Genomic DNA, 24,393 nt, shown 5'->3' with positions numbered 1-24,393 from the left:
TATATTTAGTTATTTCTTTCAGCTGCAGTGTCGGCTTTGTTTTCCATTTGAGAGTTTTAGTTAATGGCCCTGTTTGGACTAGCATTTATTATTTTATTTTCCCTTTAACACTGTTCACATCAAAGTCTGTGAAATATCGATCCACTTCAGTGTCTCACAATCCATACTTGGAACATATCTGAACCTGGTGACAGCAAGTCTCGACCCGCACAAAGATGGACCCAGCAGAGAGAGAACAACTGCCCTTGGCCCTGAGATTCTTTGGTCAGGTTGGAGACAAACTACCCGCAATGGAATCTGTTGTCAGTGAAGTTACAGAGGCAATGAGGGAGATGGTCTCGTGTTGACAAGCCCAGTCTCATTGGAGGAACAGGTATCATCCCTAGTCGCAATGGTTGAACAGCTCACCGCAGACAATCAGACTGCGAATTCCGCTCTCATGGCCGCTGTCCACAAACTTACTGTGGACAGCCAGCATCAGCTGACAGCCATTAATGCTCTTGCCAATGCATTCAGCAGCCTCTGGCCACCTCAGTCCTACTCCCAGCATCGCACAGGTCCTCCTTTTCTGCTGCCCCGACAATCTCTGTTACTAATGGTCCCACTCCCACGCCCAGACCTGAACTGACTCCGCCTTCGTACCCGCACAGACACCAATGTCTGTACAGGAACCAAGTATTCTGGTGATACCGAGGGTTGCAGGAATTTTATTACCCAATGCGAGCTAACATTCCAAGCACATCCTGGTTGTGTTGGAACATAGAACACAGAAAATCTGCAGCACAATACAGGCCCTTCAGCCCACAACGTTGTGCCGAACATGTCCTTACCCTAGAAATTACCCATAGCCCCCTATTTTTCTAAGCTTCATGTATCTATCCAGGAGTCTCTTAAAAAACCCTGTCATATCCACCTCTACCACTGTCACCGGCAGCCCATTCCATGCACTCACCACTCTCTGCATAGAAAACTTACCCCTGATATCTCCTCTGTACCTACTTCCAAGCACCTTAAAACTGTGCCCTCTTGTGGCAACCATTTCAGCCCTGGGAAAAAGCCTCTGACTACCCACACAATCAATGCTTCTCATCATCTTATACACATGATGCGTGAAAACTGGTGTATACGGTCAATCTTCTGGATGGACCTCCACTCAGCCTGTTCAATGCTTTACTGGAGCAAGGATACCCCGCAGCCAGTCATTCCTGCTCTACTCCGGCCCCTGTATTACTGAGTACTCTGCCTCTCATCTGTTTCTCATTATTATCTGTATTGTTGCCACCTGTGTCTCATTGTGCTCCACCTATCATCTGCCTCTGTCTATTGTTCAGTGTACTTCAGTCCTGTGTTTTCACCTGTTTGATGTCAGATTGTGCCAGTGAGTTTTCCTGAGCCTTTCCAGCATTTGCATCTGAACTCTGTCCGTCTGAATATTGACTCTGCCTGTTTCCCAATTCTGGGTTTTGGATTTCTCTGGATGTTTTGATCTCTGCCTGAAATTTGATGCCAACTCTGCAGCCCCTCTGGATTTGCTACTTAGTAAATATCATAGTGCGCACAGTACTTGGTCTGCTTCAGCGTCCTGACAGTGTCAAAAGTGAAAACAGATTTCTACAAAGTGACAACATCTCAATTACAGCTGTGTCATTCCTCATTCTTCTTAAATTTAAAGACTTCAGATCTAATCTGTTTTGCCTTTCTTGGTAATTGTCATCCCAGAAATCAGCCTGGTGAATCTCATCTTCAAGTAGAGTATATAAACAGTCCACAGTAGTCTTAACTGTGGTTTCACCAACACCCAGTACAATTGCAGCAAAACATCTGTATTTTTAAACTGCAATCTCTTCACATAAAGACCAATATACAATTTGCCCTTTTCACTGTTTACTGCACCTGCCCACAGGCACTTTGTGATTCATGTACTAGGACACCTAGGTTCATTTTAACCACTCATTTACAGTTTCCCTTCATTTAGATAATGACCTGCCTTTTGTTTCCTCCCACAAGGTTTATGTCCATACTATTACCAACAGTTAATCATATTTGCCAAAACTTTGCCCAGTCACTCAGTCTATTTTCCATTGCAAGATCATAACATTATCAGCATGTCTTCTAACAATGTTTGTGTCATTGGCAAACTTGCATCAGTTACATTTTCATACCCTTCAGGTCAGAGTAGGTGTCAATTCATACCTCAAGGTCGCTGCACAGGTTGATAGGATAGTTAAGAAGGCCTATGGGATGCTAGGCTTCATTAACAGAGGGATTGAGTTCAAGAGTAGAGAGGTAATGTTGCAACTCTACAAATCTCTGGTGAGACGACACTTAGAGTATTGTGTTCATTTCAGGTCACCTCATTATAGGAAGGATATGGAAGCTATGGAGAGGGTGCAAAGGAGATTTACCGGGATGTTTCTTGGATTGGAAAACAAGTCTTACAAGGCAAGGTTAGCAGAGCTGGGACTTTTCTCTTTGGAGCGTAGAAGGATGAGAGGGGACTTGATAGAGGTCTACAAGATTATGAGAGGCATAGATAGGGTGGATAGCCAGCACCTGTTTCCCAGGGCACGAATAGCAAACATCAGAGGGCATACATACAAAGTTAAGGGAGGGAAGTTTAGGGGAGACATCAGGGGTAAGTTTTTTACACAGAGGGTTGTGGGTGCCTGGAATGACTTGCCAGAGATGGTGGTGGAGGCTAAAACATTAGGGGTATTTAAGAGCCTCTTGGACAGGCACATGGATGAAAGAAAAATAGAGGGTTACAGGGTAGTGTGGGTTTAGTACTTTTTGTTTAAGGAATATATGGGTCGGCACAACATTGAGGGTCGAAGGGCCTGTACTGTGCTGTAGCATTCTAGTGTCTAGTGTCTATGCGCACCTGTGTCTTTCCACTATTCTTCATGATTTCTACCTCAATAATTCCACATCATCTACTGCATCTATATCAGGACTCAGCACTGCTCCGATACCTTGCTTAATTAACAACCCTACCCCACCTCCTTTCCCTTTTTTGGTCTGAGTACCCAGACCTAGTCTCCCTAACAACTACCAGATTCTACTCATATGTTGCTACTCATGTTCTCAATTCATCGATCTTCTTACACGTGTTATATGCATTCAGATAAAGGACAGTAACCTTAGGTTTCCTTTTACAATCATTGGATTTTACAATTATCCCTGGATTCACTTTTTCACATATTTTCTAGTCCATCCTATCACAGTTTTCTTGTCAATTCATCTCAAATGGCTGGATACTGAGCTATAGGGATTTTACTGTATTGTGCATAGCACAAAGGACAACTGTGCTACTGGGGCTATTAATACCAGGAGTTCCTCAGGCAGGGTTGTAGGCCCTCTCACCTTCAAGAACACATTTGGATTGGAACATTCACTATTGATTACGTAGTATTCAGTTGTATTTGCAGATTCTTAGATAATGAACATAACATAAGAACATAAGAAATAGGAGCAGGAGTAGGCCATCTGGCCCATCGAGCCTGCCCCGCCATTCAATAAGATCATGGCTGATCTGTCCGTAAACTTAGCTCCATCTACCTGCCTTTCCCCCATAACCCTTAATTCCCTTACTATGTAAAAACCTATCTAACTGTATCTTAAATATATTTAGTGAAGAAGCCTCAACTGCTTTCCTGGGCAGAGAATTCCACAGATTCACCACTCTCTGGGAAAAACAGTTTCTCCTCATCTCCATCCTAAATCTTCTCTCCTGAATCTTGAGGCAATGTCCCCTAGTTCTAGTCTCACCTACCAATGGAAACAACTTTCCTACTTCTATCTTATCGATCCCTTTCAAAATTTTCTATGTCTCTATAAGATCCCCTCTCATTCTTCTCAATTCCAGACAGTATAGTCCCAGGCTACTCAATCTCTCCTCATAGGTTAACCCCTTCATCCCTGGAATCAACCTGGTGAACCTCCTCTGCACTGCCTGCAAAGCCAGTATATCTTTCCTCAAGTATGGAGACCAGAACTGCACACAGTACTCCAGGTTATACACACAAACATTACAATTTGAATAACATTCATGCTTGGGCAGATAAATATTAAGTAACATTCATGCTTTATGGAGTCCAAACACCTATCTTTTATTTTCTACGGCACTCCCATCACTGAAACTGTTCCCATCATGCAGGTAGATGACCATTGATCAGAAAGTTTACAAAATGTGTTCCATAATTATGTTCAGTTTAAGAGCAGATTATCCTCAGAATCTGGATATTCTACCGTTAATAATTCACTTCTTGTCTCTGCAAAGCCTTCCCAATATCTAGAAAACAGATTAAGAGTTTGATAGAATAATTGCTGCTTGCCTAACAATTGCAGTGTATTCAGGAGCTCAGCATCACACGGGAAAATGCAACTTCCTTGGTCAGCATGTTGTCTATCAGCTTAAGCACTTCCTCCTTCCACTAATTCCCTGTGACTGCAGTGTACACTATTAATAAAAAGCATTACAGTAAAGATGCTCAGTAACATTTCCCAAGCCACTGAAGGTCGAAAGGAGCTGTTCTCTTAGACTCATAATACGTAAAAGTGAAGAGATCATGTAATAAACCTCTGGATTCATTCATTATTTCCTCTTTTTCTGTGTTTGAGATTCATCCTTTGATATGCAACATTTTGTTATTACATTTTAATATTGTCAGTTTTTGATTTGCACTTTAATTAAAATAAGTTTAATATGGGTTGCAGTTTCCAAAAATTATTTTAAATCTATATCTGCAGGGTTGAAATGATACATACACAAATACATTTGAAAGTGGGAATAGAATTACTTACGTTAATAAGATGAGACAGCTCTACTACAATAATTGGTTCTGAAGCCTTGGGCTGCGGTCTGACTGTTACAGCTAGTATTTTGGAATTTATTGCCATTGATTTTCTGGAAGAAGATAATTAATATGTAAATTAATTTTTAAAATTGACAAATAAAGTGTTCATATACGATCAAAATAATGCTTAAAGCTGTACCAATATAAAGATTGTGTTACAGATATGAAAAAACACCAGCAAACTGCTTGTTAGCAAAATGTGATAATTTAATTTAAGCTCCCAACTCAGTTGAAATTTATTTTATTGAAGAATAAAATACTGAACCTCAACATAAAAATACTCATATTAAATGATAATATATTGGGTAACTATGTTGCAACCTTACCAAATACAGATGGTCTGCACAAGGAGTACTTTGTGCAGCTCCCATTGCTATACTATAGGAAGGAAGTGGCTGAGGTGTAGTGAGAGCAGGTGTGATTCAACTGGATACTCGCTGATTGTGAGGAATTTAGTTGTGGGGAGAGACTGGATGACCAGGGCTTGCTTTCTCTAGAGTGAAGAAGGCTGATGGGTAATCTATGGAGGTAAGAATAAACTCTTCTCGGGCTTCTAGCCTGGTATGGGTATCAATTTTAACTGACGTTTTGATGACAAACTCTGTCATCTTCATCAGGAATGATGCCTGGGCATCTTTTCCTCTAGTGAATGCAGAGCAGCGTATATCAGCCAGACGGGATGCGCGGTGGAAACCTGCATCAAGGAGCACAGGAGGTGTATCCATTTGGTTTACCCAGAGAAATTGGCGGTACAGAACATTACATTTGCAATGGCCATAAGATTGATTTTGATGGCACAACTACTGTGCCACTCCAATGGCTTTTGGAACCTCCTGGTAAAGGAAGCCATTGAAATAAAACTAGAGGAAAAGAACTTTAACAACATTGAAGGTTTCGCTCCAAGTAAGAACTGGAATTTGATTGTAAACAAGGTGGGACAGCAGAAACCTGATTGAATGAGGTCCACCAATCAGCAGAGATGGGTGACGGGAGTATATATACCACAGGACTAGACATGCCCAGGAATCATCCCTGATGAAGATGGCAGAGTTTGTCATCAAAACATCGTTAAAATCAATACAACAGGAATACTGCAGATGCTGGAAATTCAAGCAATGCACATCAAAGTTGCTGGTGAACGCAGCAGGCCAGGCAGCATCTCTAGGAAGAGGTACAGTCGACGTTTCAGGCCGAGACCCTTCGTCAGGACTAACTGAAGGAAGAGTGAGTAAGAGATTTGAAAGTGGGAGGGGGAGGGGGAGATCCAAAATGATAGGAGAAGACAGGAGCGGGAGGGATGGAGCCAAGAGCTGGACAGGTGATCGGCAAAGGGGATATGAGAGGATCATGGGACAGGAGGCCCGGAGAGAAAGACGGCGGTGGGGGGGGGGGAACCCAGAGGATGGGCAAGGGGTATAGTCAGAGGGACAGAGGGAGAAAAAGGAGAGTGAGAGAAAGAATGTGTGTATAAAAATAAATAACGGATAGGGTACGAGGGGGAGGTGGGGCATTAGCGGAAGTTAGAGAAGTCAATGTTCATGCCATCAGGTTGGAGGCTACCTAGACGGAATATAAGGTGTTGTTCCTCCAACCTGAGTGTGGCTTCATCTTTACAGTAGAGGAGGCCGTGGATAGACATGTCAGAATGGGAATGGGATGTGGAATTAAAATGTGTGGCCACCAGGAAATCCTGCTTTCTCTGGCGGACAGAGCATAGGTGTTCAGCGAAATGATCTCCCAGTCTGCGTTGGGTCTTGCCAATATATAGAAGGCCACATCGGGAGCACTGGACGCAGTATATCACCCCAGCCGACTCACAGGTGAAGTGTCGCCTCACCTGGAAGGACTGTCTGGGGCCCTGAATGGTGGTAAGGGAGGAAGTGTAAGGGCATGTGTAGCACTTGTTCCGCTTACAAGGATAAGTGCCAGGAGGGAGATCAGTGGGCAGGGATGGGGGGGACGAATGGACAAGGGAGTCGCGTAGGGAGCAATCCCTGCGGAATGCAGAGAGAGGCGGGTAGGGAAAGATGTGCTTAGTGGTGGGATCCTGTTGGAGGTGGCGGAAGTTACGGAGAATAATATGTTGGACCCGGAGGCTGGTGGGGTGGTAGTTGAGAACCAGGGGAACCCTATTCTTAGTGGGGTGGCGGGAGGATGGAGTGAGAGCAGATGTGCGTGAAATGGGGGAGATGTGTTTGAGAGCAGAGTTGATAGTGGAGGAAAGGAAGCCCCTTTCTTTAAAAAAGGAGGACATCTCCCTTGTCCTGGAATGAAAAGCCTCATCCTGAGTTAAAATCAATACCTGTACCCAGCTGGAAGCCAGACAAAAGTTTATTCTTCATACATGCCGGGAAAGTATGATATCCTTATGGAGATACATTAAAGGCATCAATAGGGTAGATGGTCAATAACTTTTTCCTGTACTGGAAGTATAAAAAACAGGAGGGAAAGAGAAGAAATTTTGAAAGGTATTTGGTGGCAATATTTTTTGTACAGAAAGCGGCTGATACTTAAGAGTTACATACTGTATCTTTACTGAGAAGGTAAGAAATAGTTTATTCAGTAAGAGATGCTGACTTGAAGGCTGATGAATACCTTGCACTGAATCTTGCCTGAGAATCTAGGATTCAAATGTGCTAAATCAGGAACATATGCTTAAAAGAATATGCCTAAAAAAAGAATTCACCCCCTTGGAAGTTTCCATGTTTTATTGTTTTACAAGATTCAATGGATTCAATTTGGCTTTTTTGACACTGATCAACAGAAAAAGACTTTTTTGTGTCAAACTGAGAACTGATCTCTACAAAGTGATCTAAATTAATTACAAATATAAAACACAAAATAATTGATTGCATAAATATTCTCTCCCCCCCCCCCCATGAATATAACACACCAAATCATCACTGGTGCAGCCAATTGATTTTAGAAGTCATGTAATTGGTTAAATGGAGATCTGTTTTTGGAGACGTGTGCAGTTAAGGTGTTTCAACTGATTGTGGTAAAAATACACCTGTATCTGGAAGGTCCAACTGCTGGTGAGTCAGTATCCTGGCAAAAACTATGCCATAAAGACAAAAGAACACTCCCAGCAACTCCACAAAAGGATATTGAAAACCACAAGTGATGAGATGGATACAAGAAAATTTCCAAGTCACTGAATATCCCTTGGAGTACAGTTAAGTCAATTATCAAGAAATGGAAAGAATATGGCACAGCTGTAAATCTGCCTAGAGCAGGCTGTCCTCAGAAACTGAGTGACTGGGCAAGAAGGGGACGAGTGATGGAGGCCACCAAGCAACTTATGACAACTCTGGAGGAGTTACCAGCTTCAAGGGCTGAGATTGGAGAGACTTCACATAAAACAACTGTTGCCTGGGTGCTTCATCAGTCACAGCTTTGTGAGAGAGTGGCAAAGAGAAAGCAACTGTTGAAAAATAATTCACCAGAAATCTTGACTAGTTTGCCAGAAGGCATGTGGGAGACAGCTGGAAGAAGGTTCCATGGTCGGATGAAACCAAAATTGAGCTTTCTGACCAACAAACTAATCGCTATCTTTAGTGTAAGCCAAATACTGCGCAGCATCAAAGACACGCCATCCCTACCGTGAAGCATGGTGGTGGCTGCATCATGCTGTGGGGATGCTTCACCGCTGCGGGCCCTAGAAGGCTTGTGAGGGTAGAGGGTAAAATGAATAATAAAAAACAGGGAAATCCTGGAGTAAAACTGAAGCAGTCTGAAGAGAAATGCGACTTGGGAGAAGATTTGATTTCCTGCAAGACAATGACCCCAAATATAAAAATATAAAAAGGATCTTGGTGCAGCAGACTGAAAAGCTTGAGCATGTAGATATTAAGAAAGAGGATGTGCTGGAGCTTTTGGAAAGCATCAAGTAGGATAAGTTGCTGGGACTGGATGAGATGTACCCCAGGCTACTGTGGGAAGCGGGTGAGGAGATTGCGGAGCCTCTGGTGATGATCATTGCATCATCAATGGGGACGGGAGAGGTTCCGGAGGATTGGAGGGTTGTGGATGTTGTTCCTTTATTCAAGAAAAGGAGTAGAGATAGCCCAGGAAATTATAGACCAGTGAGTCTTACCTCAGTGGTTGGTAAGTTGATAGAGAAGATCCTGAGAGGTAGGATTTATGAACATTTGGAGAGGTACAATATGATTAGGAATAGTCAGCATGGCTTTGTCAAGAGCAGGTCATGCCTTACGGGCCTGATAGAATTTTTTGAGGATGTGACTAAACACATTGATGAAGGAAGAGTAGTAGATGTAGTGTATCTGGATTTCAGCAAAGCATTTGATAAGGTACCCCATGCGAGGCTTATTGAGAAACTAAGGAGGCATAGGATCCAAGGGGACATTGATTTGTGGATGCAGAACTGGCTTGCCCACAGAAGCAAACAGTGGTCGTAGATGGGTCGTATTCTGCATGGAGGTCGGTCACCAGTGGTGTACCTCAGGGATCTGTTCTGGGACCCTTACTCTTTGTGATTTTTCTAAATGACCTGGATGAGGAAGTGGAGGGATGGGTTAGTAAGTTTGCTGATGACACAAAGGTAGGAGGTGTTGTGGAAAGTGTGAACGGCTGTCAGAGGTTACAGCGGGACATTAATAGGATGCAAAACTGAGCTGAGAAGTGGCAGATGGAGTTCAACCCAGATAATTGTGAGGTGGTTCATTTTTGTAGGTCAAATATAATGGCAGAATATAGCATTAATGGTAAGACTCTTGGCAGTGTGGAGGATCAGAGGGATCTTGGGGTCTGAGTCCATAGGACTCTCAAAACAGCTGCGCATGTTGACTCTGTGGTTAAGAAGGAGAACAGTTTATTGGCCTTCATCAATTGTGGAATTAAATTTAGGAGCCAAGAGGTAATGTTACAGCTATATAGGACCCTGTTCAGACCCCACTTGGAGTACTGTGCTCAGTTCTGGTTGCCTCACTACAGAAAGGATGTGGAAGCCATAGAAAAGGTGCAGAGGAGATTTATAAAGATGTTGCCTGGATTGGGGAGCATGCCTTATGAGAATAGGTTGCGTGAACTCAGCCTTTTCTCCTTGGAGCGACGGAGGATGAGAAGTGACCTGATAGAAGCGTATAAGATGATGAGAGGCATTGATCGTGTGGATAGTCAGAGGCTTTTACCCAGGGCTGAAATGGTTGCCACAAGAGGACACAGGTTTAAGGTGTTTGGAAGCAGGTACAGTGGAGATGTCAGGGATAAGTTTTTTACTCAGAGAGTTGTGAGTGCATGGAGTGGCTGCTGGCAACGGTGGTGGAGGCAGATATGATAGGTTCTTTTAAGAAACTTTTGGATAGGTACATGGAGCTTAGAAAAATGGAGGGCTATAGGTAAGCCTAGTAATTTCTAAAGTAGGGACATGTTCGGCACAACTTTGTGGGCTGAAGGGCCTGTATTGTGCTGCAGGTTTTCTATGTTTCTATGTTTCTATAAAGCAAAGTTACACAAGAATGGCTTAAAAACAACAAAGTTCATGTCCTAGAGTGGCCAAGTCAGAATCTAGACTTCAATTCAATTGAGAATTTGTAGCTGGACTTGAAAAGCACTGTTCACTCATAATTCCCATGGAATCTGACAGAGCTTGAGCAGTTTTGTAAAGAATATTTGGGAAGAATTGCAATATTCAGATGTGCAAAGCTAATAGAGACCTATGCACACAGACTTTTGGCTGTAATTGCTGCCAAAAGTGCATCTACTAAATGCTGACTTGAAGGGGTGAATGCTTATGCAATCAATTATTTTGTGCGTTATATTTGTAGTTAATTTAGATCACCTTGTAGAGCTCTGTTTTCACTTTACGCGAAAGAGTCCTTTTCTGTTGATTAGTGTCAAAAAAACCGAATTAAGTCCACTGTGATTCAGTGTTGTAAGATAATAAGACCTGAAATCTTCCAACAGGGAGGAATACTTTTTATGTTCACTGTATTTCCAAGCAACTTCCCTATGTATTGATTGGCATTCAAAAGGAATTGCTCAGTCTTCTGTACATTTTTGTTTGGTTAGTCTGCATTCCAATAGAATACACAAGTTGAATTTATTGTCGTCAGCACAACTATGGTAGGCTACGTGTATAGTGAAAAATTTACTGCTATTTTCAGCAGCACTACAGACATGCAGCACATCAATTAAACACAAAATAATTTGACGTTAAACATTCCTATATATGTCAGTAAAGAGAAAAAAGACAAAAGAAAGTGTAAAAAGAAACACAATGGAAGCGAAGTTGATATGCGTACAAGAGGTGGTCCTTTAATGTACTGCTGCTTTAGGACAATTAGGGGTGTGCAAGTTTGTAGGAAAGTAGCTGTTTCTGAGCACAGTGGTATGGGACTTTAAAGTTCTGCACAGCTGCCTGAGGTAAAGATGAAAAGAGGGCATGGCCCGTATAGCAGGGATCCCTCATTATACGCAAAACCTTCCTGAGGCAATGCCTCCTGTAGGTGCCGTCAATGATGGCGAAGGCTGAACCCATGTTGGACCAGGCTGTGTCCACTACTCTCTGCAGCCTTTTGAATTGCTGCACCAGCTCATATAGCAATCACTCAGAATACTTTCAACAGCACATCTGTGGAACTTTGTAAGATTATTTGGTGGCATGTCAAATCTTCTTAGCTTCTAAGAAAATAGAGAGGTTTTGGACCTTCTTCATGATTGCATCTATGTGCTAAGCACAGGACAGGTTATCTGCTATCTTACTGCCCTGGAATTTGAAGTTGCTGACTTTCTCCCTATTGATCCACCATTGCAAATTTAACTGTATTAAAATTTCCAATCTCAGGTAACTGTTGTCTATTATGCTCCTCTTTTTTTCCCCCCTCTCTCTCTCTCTTCTTCCAATCCACCTCTGGTCCTCTTACTATTGGTCCCTTTTCCCAGTGTCAACCTCCTCTCCCTACTGGTTCCATTCATCTATCACCTACACATTACAGCCACTGGATTTTCTTCACCATCTACCTTTCCTCTCTTCTCCAGTGGTTTTCACGATCTCCTTTCCATATTCCATCATTAGAAGTGTTTGCATTCCTGCTTATCACTTCTCAGCAGCTGAACCCACCTTAACCTCCAGTCCCCCTACCTGATTCCATCATCCCCTTTGTGTTTCTTTGTCTGCCATCATCTATCAGCCACTTGCCTCTGTCTCCCGACTCCAGCCCCAATCTCTCATCTTGCCCACCTGTCACCTCATGCCTGTCATCCATCACCCTTCCAATATCACTTACTGGCTCATTGTCTCTCCACCCTTCCCTCCTCGAGTAACAGCTATCCTCCTTCCCAACCCTTTGTCCTCTATCAAGCTCTCAATTCAAAACATTCACAATTCCTTCCCCCCAACAGATATTGCTCAACCCACTGAGTTACTCCAGCCGACTGTTTGTTGTTCCAGATTCCATCATCTGCAGTCTGTTAAGTCTCATGTTTTTTAATCTTCACTTACATTTTGGATGTTATCCAGCTGACTGTTGACAAGTTCTAATGATGGGTGCCACAGTAGTGTAGTAGTTAGTGCAACACTATTACAGCTTGGGGGATTGGAGCTTTGAGTTCAATTCCACACTTATCTGTAAGGAGTGTGTACGCAGGTATTCTGTGGGTGCTCTGGTTTCCTCCCATAGTCCAAAGTCCTCCCATTAGAAGGTTATTTGTTTATTGCAAATTGTCCCATGATTAGGCTAGTGTTAAGTTGAGAGTTGCTGTGCAGTATGGCTCAAAAAGCTGGGAGGGCCTGTTCTGCATTATCTCAAGAGATAAATGCAAGAATTTTATCAGCAGGGGAATAGACACTGTTCTTGACTATCATGGGATTGATAGTCCTGATGGTTGTGTTGTTTTCCTGGACTCAGGGCATCTAATCTTTTTTTTTCTTTTTCAGTATTTTTATTGATATTATATAAATTACATGAATACAAGTACAAAGTTCATAAGGATACAAGTAAATAATACAAGTTACATTATATTTAAATCACAGTAATATGATTATTGGGCAGTTAATATACATAATATTACATTCTGGATATATTATATTAACCATGAGAATTGCTCGACATGGGTTTCTCTGGAAGTCAACTCTGTTATAAAATTTTGCATTATTTCTTTATTTGGATCCTCGCTTCCTTTATCTTTAAATAAACTAATTGACAATGTGGTGGTTAAACATACATTGAGGATTTGGTTACGGTTCAGAAACCATTTTGGTTTATTGAGATTCTCCCTCTCAAGCCCCATCATTTCTAATTGTTTTTTTTTTAAACCATCTTTAATTGACTTATCTTTTAAAGAATGGGAAAGAATGGGATAGATTGGGTATTAAACGATTTCAGGATTTGTTCGATGGAGGGAATCTCTCTTCTTTTGTACAACTTTCAATGGAATTTAACCTTTCCAACACTCACTTTTTCCTATACTTACAGATTAAGGCATCTAATCTGACCATAAGAGGAATTCGGAGTGCAGGAGAAAGATCTAGTTCTCATAGTCTTGTGGGTTGCAATGACACAGGAAAAACAAGGAAAGATCTCTTCTGAAGGAATTTGAGCAGCTAGGGTGTAAACTATAATGGAGAACTGTGAGGTAATAATCTCTGAATTGTTACCTAAGCCACATACAAATATGCACAGGATTAATAAGATCAGAGAGTTGAATGTATGGCTCAAAGATTGGTGTAGCAGTAGTTGATTTGAATTTGTGGAACATTGGCACAAGTATTGGGGAGGGTGAGAGCTGTTTTGATATGGGTAGCTTGGTCCAGAGAACTAGTGAATCACATAACTAGGGCTGTGGATAGGGGTTTAGTGGTGGAATGGGTTCAACAGCTTGGAGAAGTGAGGATAAAGTAAATGGGAAGGAGGAAGCAGAAAAGGTTACATAATTGAGAATAAGACAAAATGATCAGAAAGGGCAAAGAAGTTAAATTTTGGTTACATGGGGACAACATTGTAAAGAAGGATGGTGAATACAGCACTGAATATTTGAATGCACACCTTATACCAAATAAGGTTTGAGATTGGCAGGTATAAATCTGTGGGCATCACAGAGTCACGGTTAAAAGACGATTACTGCTGGGAGCTTAGTATCCAAGGATACACATTGCATCAAAAGGATATACTGTTTTGCTGGTTAAAAACATGAAATCACATCTTTAGTAAAAAGTGAGAAAGAACCTGAAGATGTAGAATGCTTGTGGGTAGAGCTAAGCAACTGCAAGTGTAAAAAGACCCTAATGAGAGTTATATACAGGCCTAAGAACAGTAGCCAGGATGTGGGATACAAGTTACAATTGAGATAGAAAGGCATGTAAAAAGGGCAATGTTACACTGGTCATGAAGGATTTTAATAAGCAGAAAAATTGGGAAAATTAGTGCTGGATCCCAAGAGATTCACAGGGAGCTAAGTTATTGTGAAGCTTTTAAAAACCAACAGAAGGTAACAAGAATGCAAAAAGGAGAGAAAAGATTAAATATGAATGTAAGCTATCTAATAATATAAAAGATGATATCAAAAGCCTTTTCAGAAATATAACAAGTAAATGAGAGGCAAGAGTGGATATTAGCATGCTGGAAGCTGATAGTAGAGAGGTAGTAATGGGGGACAAAGAAATGGATGAACGAATAAGTACTTTATAGCAGTCTTCACTGTGGAAGACATCAGCAGCATGCCAGAAATTCGAGAGTGTCAGGGGGCAGATGGGTATGGTTGTTATTAGGTGCTTGGTAAGCTCAAATGTCTGAAGGTAGTTAAGTCACCTGGACCAAACAGACTACACTCCGGTGTTCTGAATGAGGTACCTGATGAAATTGTAAAGGCATTAGTCGCAATCTTTCAATATCACTAGATTCTGGAATGGGCCCAGAGAACTGGAAAATCGCAAATGACACTCCACTCTTTAAGAAGAGAGAAAGGCAAAAGAGAAGAAATTATAGTCCAGTGAGTCAGTGCCTGATTGACAAGATGTTGGAGTTCATCATTAAGGATGAGATTTCTGGGGCTTGAAGTCAGTATCATTTTCTTAAGGGGCAATCTTGCCTGACAAATCAGTTGAAATTCTTCAAGTAACTAACATTACCAGAGGACAAACTTTGAGGCATTTGACAAGATTCCCCATGGAAGGGTCATTCAGAAAGTCAGGATGCATGGAATCCAGGGAAACCTGACTACATGAATTCAGAAGTGGCTTGTCCACAGACGGCAGAGGGTGGTAATAGATGGAACATATTCTGCGTGGATATCGGTGACCAGTGATGATCTGAAGAGATCTGTTCTGGGACTCCTGCTGTTTGTGATCTTCATAAATGACTTGGATGAGGAAGTAGAAGGGTGGGTTAGTAAGTTTGCAGATCACATGAAGGTTGATTGTATGGTGTATAGTGTGGAAGATTCTCATTGGTTACAATGGGATATTGACAGGATGTAGAGCTGGGTTGAGAAGTGGCAGATGGAATCAATCTGGAAAAGTGAAGCGATTCACTTTGATTGAACTTGAAGGCAGAGTACAGGGTTAATGAGAGGATTCTTCTCACTGTTCAAGGGATCTTGGGGTTACCGTCCATAAATCCCTCAAAGTTGCAGCACATTAATAGAGTGGTTAAGAGGGTGTATGGTGTGTTGTCCTTCATTAGTCAGGGGAGTGAATTTAGGAGCTTTGAGATAAGGTTACAGGTCTATAAAACTCTGGTTAGACCACATTTGTTTCAGCTCTAGTCAACTCATTAGAGGAAGGATGTGAGGGCTTTAGAGAAGGTTCCAAGGAGATCTACAGGATGTTTCCTGGATTAGAGAGTGTGTCTTATGAGGATGGGTTGAGTGAACTAGGGCTTTCCTCTCTGGAACAAAGAGGAAAAAACGTGATTTGATAGAGATGTACAAGATGATTGATGATAGAGATATTCAGGAGGCATCAGGAGTGGACAGCTAGAGACAATTTCCCAGGATGGAAATGGCTAATGGCAGAGGGCATAATCTTAAGGTATTTGGAGGAAAGTATGGGGAATGTCAAAGGTAAGTATTTTATGCAGAGAGTGATAGGTGCACAGAACACATTGCCAGGGTTAGTGGTAGAAGCAGATACATTAAGAACATTTAAGAGACTCTTAGGTAGAGACATGAATGAAAGAAAAATTGAGGGTTACATGGGAGATAAGTGTTAGATTGATCTCGAGGGAGGTTAAAGGGTTGTAGGCTTAAGGGCTAGTACTGACGAAGGAGAGTCAGTGGATGTTATTTACTTGAATTTTTAGAAGGACTTTGACAAGGTGTTTGAGAGGGACTTTGATATGAGACTGCTGAAAAGGACAAGAGCCCATTGTATTACAGGAAAAACACCAGCAAAAATCGAAGATTAGCTGACTGGCAGGAGGCAAAGAGTGGCAATAAAGGGGGGCTTTTCTGGTTGACTGTGATCTTCAGTGATGTTCCACAGAGGTCAGTCAAGGGTCCATTACTTTTCATAAATTAATGATCTGGATGACAGAATTGAGGGCTTTGTGGCCAAGTTTACAGATAATACAAAGATAGTTGGAGAAACAGGTAGTGTTGAGGAAACAAGAGTCTGAAAAAGAACTTAGATAGATTAGGAGAATGGGCAAAGAAGTGGCAGATGAAGTCCAGTGTAGGTATGTGTATGATCATGCACTTTGGAAGAAGGAATAAAGACACAGACTATTTTCTAAACGGAGAAAATTCAAAAAAAATGGAGGTCAGAGGTTCTTGGCAGACCTAGTTCAGGATTCCATAAAGATTACCTTGCAGGTTGATTCAGTAGTAAGAAAGGTAATTGCAATGCTTTGCATTCATTTTGAGAGGACTAGAATGTATTGTACAAGCAAAGATGTAAAGGTGAGACTTTATAAGGTATTTGTCAGATTGTACTTGGAGTACTGTCAGCAGTTCTGGACCGCATATTTAAGAAAAGGTGTGCTGACATTGGAAAGAGTTCTGAGGAGATTCACGAGAATGACCTTGGGAATGAAAAGGTTAAGGTATAAGAGCATTTGGTGCCTCTGGGCCTGTACTCAGTGGAATTTAGAAGAATGAGAGGGAACTCATTAAAATATTGAAAGGCCTAAATAGAATAGGTGTGGAAAGGATGTTTTCAATAGTGGGGCTGTCATCAGAGAGCACAGTCTCAGAGCTGAAGGACATCCCTTTATAATTTGAGATAAGGAGGCATTTCTTTAGGCAGGAAGTGGTGACATTGGAAATTCTTTGCCACAGGCAGCTGTGGAGGCCGTCTATGTATATTTAAGAGAGAGGTTGGTAGACTCTAGATTAGCCAGGCATGAAGGGATATAGGGAGAAGGCAGGAGAATGGAGCTGAATGGAAAATTGGATTAGGCTTGATGAAATGACAGAGCAGACTCAATGGGCCAAATGGCTTAATTCTGCTCCTACGTCTTATGGTCTTAAAGCAGATGAGGACAAATTTCTTTAGCCAGAGCATGATTAATCTGTGGAACTCGTTGCCACAGATGGTTGTATAGCCCAAGTCATTGAGTATATTTAAAGCAGAGGTTGATAGGTTCTTGCTTAGTAAGGGTAACAAATGTTACAGGGGGCTGGCAGGAGAATGGTGTTGTGCAGGAATATAAATCAGCCATGACCAAATGGCAGAACAGATGTAATGTGCTGAAAGGCTAAATTCTGCTCCTATATCTTACGGTCTATCAAAATGGAAACTATCCATTAGCTAATATATTTCCAGTCCTTAATGTGACTTGGTTCATTTACTTTAAAAAGCATTCTTTAACACAGCACACACCAATAGGACAGCAGATAAACATAACGATGGTAAACAAATTGCACAAGGATTTACATGAGTTGTTTGTCATTAACGTTATTGCATTAGTGGGGTTACTTTTAGTGGAAGCTTCGGTAAATCTGTGGATTCTGCTATCACTGCTGTAGTTATCATTTCAGGGTAAGGAAAATAATTACTGTGAGGAAATTCATAAATATCCAATGTGTTCACATGGACCAACACTCATGTGAAGCTGCCTTTTTGCAGTACTTTGGAAAGATTTCAGTCAAAGTCCCGGACATGTCAGAAGCAGTAATCTGCCTGATATTGGCATAAAGTGAAATTGTGTTACTTCTTTTATTAACGTAATATATCTTTTTAGTGACTGGCGTAAAATGCAACATAATAATGTTTTTACAAAAATCATTTATTTCCTCAACCAAAAGTTTTGTGTGTGTTTTGCTGAGAACACATTCTTGTTTATTTGAACTCTACATTGCTTTGGAAAAGTCAACTTTATTATTACCGTCTTTAAAAATTGAAAATATTTATCAACAACCTCTAATGAAGCCCAAACCATTAGAATTTATCATTAAAAGATGGAACTTCTATTTTCTTAGTGTGGAAATTATCGAAGATACTGGGTGAAAACAAGGAGTAAACCTTGCAGAGCACTGAGCTGAACTACGACCAGTGCTCTCAACACCCTGATCGTTTCAATCTGGCCAGCACTTACATTGGACAAACAGCAGGTCCATCCTTGCTCACGGACCCTCAAGATCCTGTATTGTAATTGTTTTAATTTCTTGCCTGGACCCTGACATCAAGGAGGCAACGTATTTCCAGAATTCCAGAAAACCTTTGCAACCACAAAATTTCCTGTCTGTATCCTTAACTATTGAATCACCAATCATTGATGTCCTACCTGCCTTCATCCTTCCCTGCTGTGCCTCAGAGACAGTCCTTTTGCCACTGACCAGGCTACTGCTACCTTCTCCTGAATAGTAAATCATCCACCAGAATCCAAAATGGTATACTTAGTTTTCAGGGAATGGCTAAAGGGGTATTGAATTGAACTGAACTGACTTTATTACTTACATTCTTCAAGTACATGGGGAGTAAAAATCTTTGTTATGTCTCTGTTCGAATGTGCAATGTGCAATTATAGTAATTTATAATAATTATTATGTACAACAGGATAGTCAATATAACATAGAAATACAGTTGTGTCAGCATAAGTTAATCAGTCTGATGGCCTGGTGATGGCCTAATTAGTGGGTTGGAGCTGTGAGTGGCGATGCAGTCATGGGCACACAGAGAGGAGGAGGCTTAGGACACAGGCCTGGGGGGACTCCTGTGTTGAGGGTCAGAGGGTGGAGGTGAGGGAGCCCACTCTTCCATCTGCCGGCGATCTGACAGGAAGTCCAGGATCCTGCTACACAAGGCAGGGTGAAGGCCAAGGTCTCTGAGCTTCTTGTTGAGCCTGGAGGGAATTATAATGTTGAATGCTGAACTGTAGTCCAAGAACAGCATTCGCACATAAGCATCCCTCTTCTCCAGGTGTGTAAGGATGGTGTGTAGAGCTGTGACTATTGCATCGTCTGTCGATCGGTTGAGTAGGTAGGTGAATTGTAGGGGGTGCAGTGTAGGTGGCAGCTTCCAGCACTCTCTGTCAGCTGCTATTGCATCGTCTGTCGATCGGTTGAGTAGGTAGGCGAATTGTAGGGGTGCAGTGTAGGTGGCAGCTTCCAGCACTCTCTGTCAGCTGCTATTGCATCGTCTGTCGATCGGTTGAGTAGGTAGGCGAATTGTAGGGGTGCAGTGTAGGTGGCAGCTTCCAGCACTCTCTGTCAGCTGCTATTGCATCGTCTGTCGATCGGTTGAGTAGGTAGGCGAATTGTAGGGGTGCAGTGTAGGTGGCAGCTTCCAGCACTCTCTGTCAGCTGCTATTGCATCGTCTGTCGATCGGTTGAGTAGGTAGGCGAATTGTAGGGGTGCAGTGTAGGTGGCAGCTTCCAGCACTCTCTGTCAGCTGCTATTGCATCGTCTGTCGATCGGTTGAGTAGGTAGGCGAATTGTAGGGGTGCAGTGTAGGTGGCAGCTTCCAGCACTCTCTGTCAGCTGCTATTGCATCGTCTGTCGATCGGTTGAGTAGGTAGGGGAATTGTAGGGGTGCAGTGTAGGTGGCAGCTTCCAGCACTCTCTGTCAGCTGCTATTGCATCGTCTGTCAATCGGTTGAGTAGGTAGGGGAATTGTAGGGGTGCAGTGTAGGTGGCAGCTTCCAGCACTCTCTGTCAGCTGCTATTGCATCGTCTGTCGATCGGTTGAGTAGGTAGGGGAATTGTAGGGGTGCAGTGTAGGTGGCAGCTTCCAGCACTCTCTGTCAGCTGCTGCAGGTAGAACTTCAGATGAGGCATACAGGAATGACACAGATTGACTGGCTGTGTGGAGTCAAAACAACAACCTTGCCCTTAATGTTAGAAAAACCATTTAATTCATCGTAGACTTCAGGAAGAAGAGGTCGGGAAAGCACACACTGATCTTCATTGAGGGGTCATCGGTGGAAAGGGGGGAGCAGCTTCAAATTGCTGGGAGTCAACATTTTGAGGAATCTATCCTGTATCCAACACATTCATGTAATCATGAAACGGAACACCAGCCACTCTACTAAACGGGGAGTTTGAGGAGATTTAGTATGTTACCAAAGCCTGGTCGCATCACTGACTATTACGCAGGCTCCATTGGACAGGATCACAGAAGGTGACTCAGCCAGCTGTATCACAGATGTCTCTCCACCACTGAGGACACCTTCAGGAGATGATGCCTCAAGAAGGCAGTATCCATCACTCAAGATCTTCACCAACCTCTTCTCAGTACTAACACTGAGGAGGGAGTACAAGTGCTTGAAATCATCCCAATGACTTAGGAACAACTTCTTCTCCTCCAGATTTCCAAAAAATCCATGAATTTCACTACTTCATCATTTATTTATTTTGGTTAATCATAGTAATTTATATGCCTGCACTGTGCTGCTGCATCAAGATAACAAATTTCATGTCATGTAAGTCAGAGATAATAAACCCAATTCCGATTCTGACTTCCATGGTCATTCCTGCTGGTCACCTAACTACTTTCTGTCTGACCACCCCGTGAAACTCAAATCTATAGATATCTTGGTTATCCTAACTGATCCGGCACCAATTCTGGTTCCATAACGTCGTCAGCTAGCAACGACAGCTGGACATACTGTCCATAGGTGGAGTCCTCAGGGTCACTGATCACCGATCTCCCACATACTGCAGGAAGAAAATGCCTCTGCTATAACTGACATCTTGACTGATCTAAGACTGAAGAGGTAAAATGTAAATAATCAAAGCCTCAGAAGCCAAAGCCTCTTTACTTACCACTCAAATACTGACCCACTCTCACAATGGCTGCTCCACCAGAGCCTGGCTTAGACATATCACAATGACTCAATTGGAAATACTTCCTTGGCTCTGCACTAATTGGTTCTTTATTTTAAATTTCCCATTGTCACTGTTGTTCCACTTCCTGGCTCTCAAACTGAGGCACACAATTAGTACTCTGTATCAGGATTAGCAATTATATTGCTGTGGGTTGCATGGATTTTGGTTACAGCACTTTCCAATAATCATCCCAAGTGAATCTATTTCATTGGAATGAAGCATTGTCATGTGCACAACTGAGGATGATAAAACTGAGAATATTACATGTCTCAGTAGCTGTAAACCATAATATTGACCATTGATACACCAATTGAGGTAAAGAATTTTTTTCTAGGAAAGGAGATATTTTAAAGATTACTTCTACTTGTCACATGTACACTGAAACATACAGTGAAATGCGTTGTTTGCATCAAATCAAAGCATCAAAGATTGTGCTGGGCAGTTGACAAGTGCCACCAAACTTCTGGCACCAATATTGCATGCACACAACTCATTCACCCCAACTACACGTCTTTTAGGAATATAGAAGAAACCAGATCAGCCTGTGTTGACAGGGAGAACCTACAAACCCCTTACAGGCAGTGCCAGGAACGAAACTCAATCAGTGATCGTTGGTGTTGTAAAGTGATGCACTAAATGCCCAACTTTATCCTAACTCCTTTCTGATTGGTTCAGAAGACATAAACATCCTAAGAACTCTAAGTTCCTCACTGAAAGCAAATATGGTCCATTTTATTCAAGCTTGGAGACACAAGAGATGGCAAATGCTGAATTATGAAGCAAATAAGCAAACTGATGATAAAACAAATTCGTGCCAGCAAAGGGATGCAGTGATACAATCCTGATGCAGTGTCACAACCTGAAATTTTGACCATCCCTTTCTGTCCCTGGATGCAGCTTGACAGAGAAACATAGAAACAAAGAAAACCTACAGGACAATACAGGCCCACAAAACTGCACCGAACATGTCCTTACCTGAGAAATTACCTAGGATTACCGATAGCCCTCTGCTTTTCTGAGCTCCGTATACCTGTCCAGGAGTCTCTTAAAGACCTTATCGTATCCACCTCCACCACCATCGCCGGCAGCCCATTACATGCACGCACCACTCTGCGTAAAAAACTTACCCTGATACCTCCTCGCCCAACTTTCAAGCACCTAAAAACTGTGCAGTCTCATGCTAGCCATTTCAGCCCTGGGAGAAAGCCTCTGACTATCCACACAATCAATGCCTCTCATCACCTTATACACCTCTATCAGATCACCTCTCATCCTCCGTTGCTCTAAGGAGAAAAGGCCGAGTTCACTCAACATATTTTCATAAGGCATGCTCCCCAATCCGGGCAACATCCTTGTAAATCTCCTCTGCACCCTTTCTATGGTTTCCAAATGCTTTCTGTAGTGAGGCGACCAGAACGGAGCACAGTACTCCAAGTGAGGTCTAACCAGGGTCCTATATAGCTGCAACATTACCTCTTGGCTCCTAAACTCAATTCCACGATTGATGAAGGCCAATGCACCGTATGCTTTCTCAACTACAGAGTCAACCTGCACGGCAGCCTTGAGTGTCCTGTGGACTTGGCCCTAAGATCCCTTTGATCTTCCACACTGCCAAGAGTCTTAGCATTAATACTATGCTCTGTCATCATATTTGACCTACCGAAATGAACCACCTCACACTTATCTGGGTTGAACTCCATCTGCTACTTCTCAGCCCATTTTTGCATCCTATCAATGTCCCACTGTAACCTTTGACAGCCCTTCACCCTAACGACAACACCTCCAACCTTAGTGTCATCAGCAAATTTACTAACCCATCCCTCCACTTCTTCATCCAGGTCATTTATTAAAATCATGAAGAGTAGGGGTCGCAGAACAGATCCCTGAGTCGCTGATGTCCATGCAGAATATGACCTGTCTGCAACCATTCTTTGCCTTCTGTGGGCAAGCCAGTTTAGGATCCACAAAGCAATTTCCCCTTGAATCCCATGCCTCCTTACTTTCTCAATAAGCCTTGCATGGCGTACCTTCTCAAATGCCTTGATGAAATCCATATAAACTACATCTACTGCTCTACCATCATCAATGTGTTTAGATGCATCCTCAAAAAATTCAATCTAGCTCGTAAAGCATGACGTGCCTTTCACAAAGCCATGTTGACTATTCCTAATCATATTATGCCTCTCCAAATGTTCATAAATCCTGCCTCTCAGGATCTTTTCTATCAACATACCAACCACTGAAGTAAGACTCATAATGCACTGGAGGAACTCAGCAGGTCAGTCAGCATCAGTTGAAAAGATTAGTCGACGTTTCGGGACAAAATCCTTCGTCAGGACTGAAGGAAGAACTTTGGGGAGGGTTTGAAGAATGCTGGTAGTTGAAAAAAACAGTAATTTGAAAGACAAAGGGGTGGGGGGAAGCAGGGAGGTGATTGGCAGGAGAACAATGGGCAGTAGTAGAAGGAGGCAGAACTATGAGGGAGGTGATGTGAAATAGGGATAGAGGAAGGGAGGGGGAGGGAATAACCTGAAGTTGGAGAATTCTATGTTCATACCAAGGGGCTGGAGACTACCTAGATGGTACATGAGGTGTTGCTCCTCCAATCTGAGTTTAACCTCATCATGGTAGTAGAGGAGGCCATGTATGGACTTCAGTCTTCCTTCAGTCCTGACGAAGGGTTTTGGCCTGAAACATCGACTAATCTTTTCAACTGATGCTGACTGACCTGCTGAGTTCCTCCAGCGCATTGTGAGTGTTCTTTTGACAACAGCATCTGCAGATTATTTTGTGTTTACTGAAGTAAGACTCACTGGTCTATAATTTCCTGGGCTGACTCTACTCCCTTTCTTGAATAATGGAACAACATCTGCAACCCTCCAATCCTCCAGGACCTCTCCCATCCCCATTGATGATGCAAAGATCATTGCCAGAGGCTCAGCAATTTCCTCCCTCGCCTCCTACAGTAGCCTGGGGTACATCTCGTCTGGTCCCGGTGACCTATCCAACTTGATGCTTTCCAAAAGTTCCAGCACATCCTCTTTCTTAATATCTACATGCTTAAGCTTTTCAGTCCACTGTAAGTCATCCCTACAATCACCAAGATCCTTTCCTGCAGTGAATACTGAAGCAAAGTATTCATTAAGTACCTCTGCTATCTCCTCCGGTTCCATACCCACTTTTCCACTGTCACACTTGATTGGTCCTATTCTCTCATGTCTTATGCTCTTGCTCTTCATATACTTGTAGAATGCTTTGGGGTTTTCCTTAATCTTGCCCGCCAAGGCCTTCTCATGACCCCTTCTGGCT

The 24,393-nt window shown here is 42.4% G+C and overlaps 1 protein-coding gene across 1 annotated transcript in view; it reads right to left on the bottom strand.

Moving 5' to 3' along the window:
* LOC140190525 (adhesion G protein-coupled receptor B2-like) overlaps positions 1 to 24,393 on the bottom strand; it is a 1,142,782-nt gene that overhangs the window by 532,055 nt on the left and 586,334 nt on the right. Inside the window, exon 15 of the mRNA XM_072247176.1 lies at positions 4,804 to 4,906. Within this exon, the coding sequence (XP_072103277.1) occupies positions 4,804 to 4,906 (103 nt within the window). The remainder of the gene's footprint in view (positions 1 to 4,803; positions 4,907 to 24,393) is intronic.

This window comes from Mobula birostris, chromosome 30 (assembly GCF_030028105.1).
Source record: "Mobula birostris isolate sMobBir1 chromosome 30, sMobBir1.hap1, whole genome shotgun sequence".
In the NCBI taxonomy this organism is placed as follows: domain Eukaryota; kingdom Metazoa; phylum Chordata; class Chondrichthyes; order Myliobatiformes; family Myliobatidae; genus Mobula; species Mobula birostris.
The sequence above is the reverse complement of the archived record's forward strand: the minus strand, read 5'-3'. Positions and strand labels throughout refer to the sequence as shown.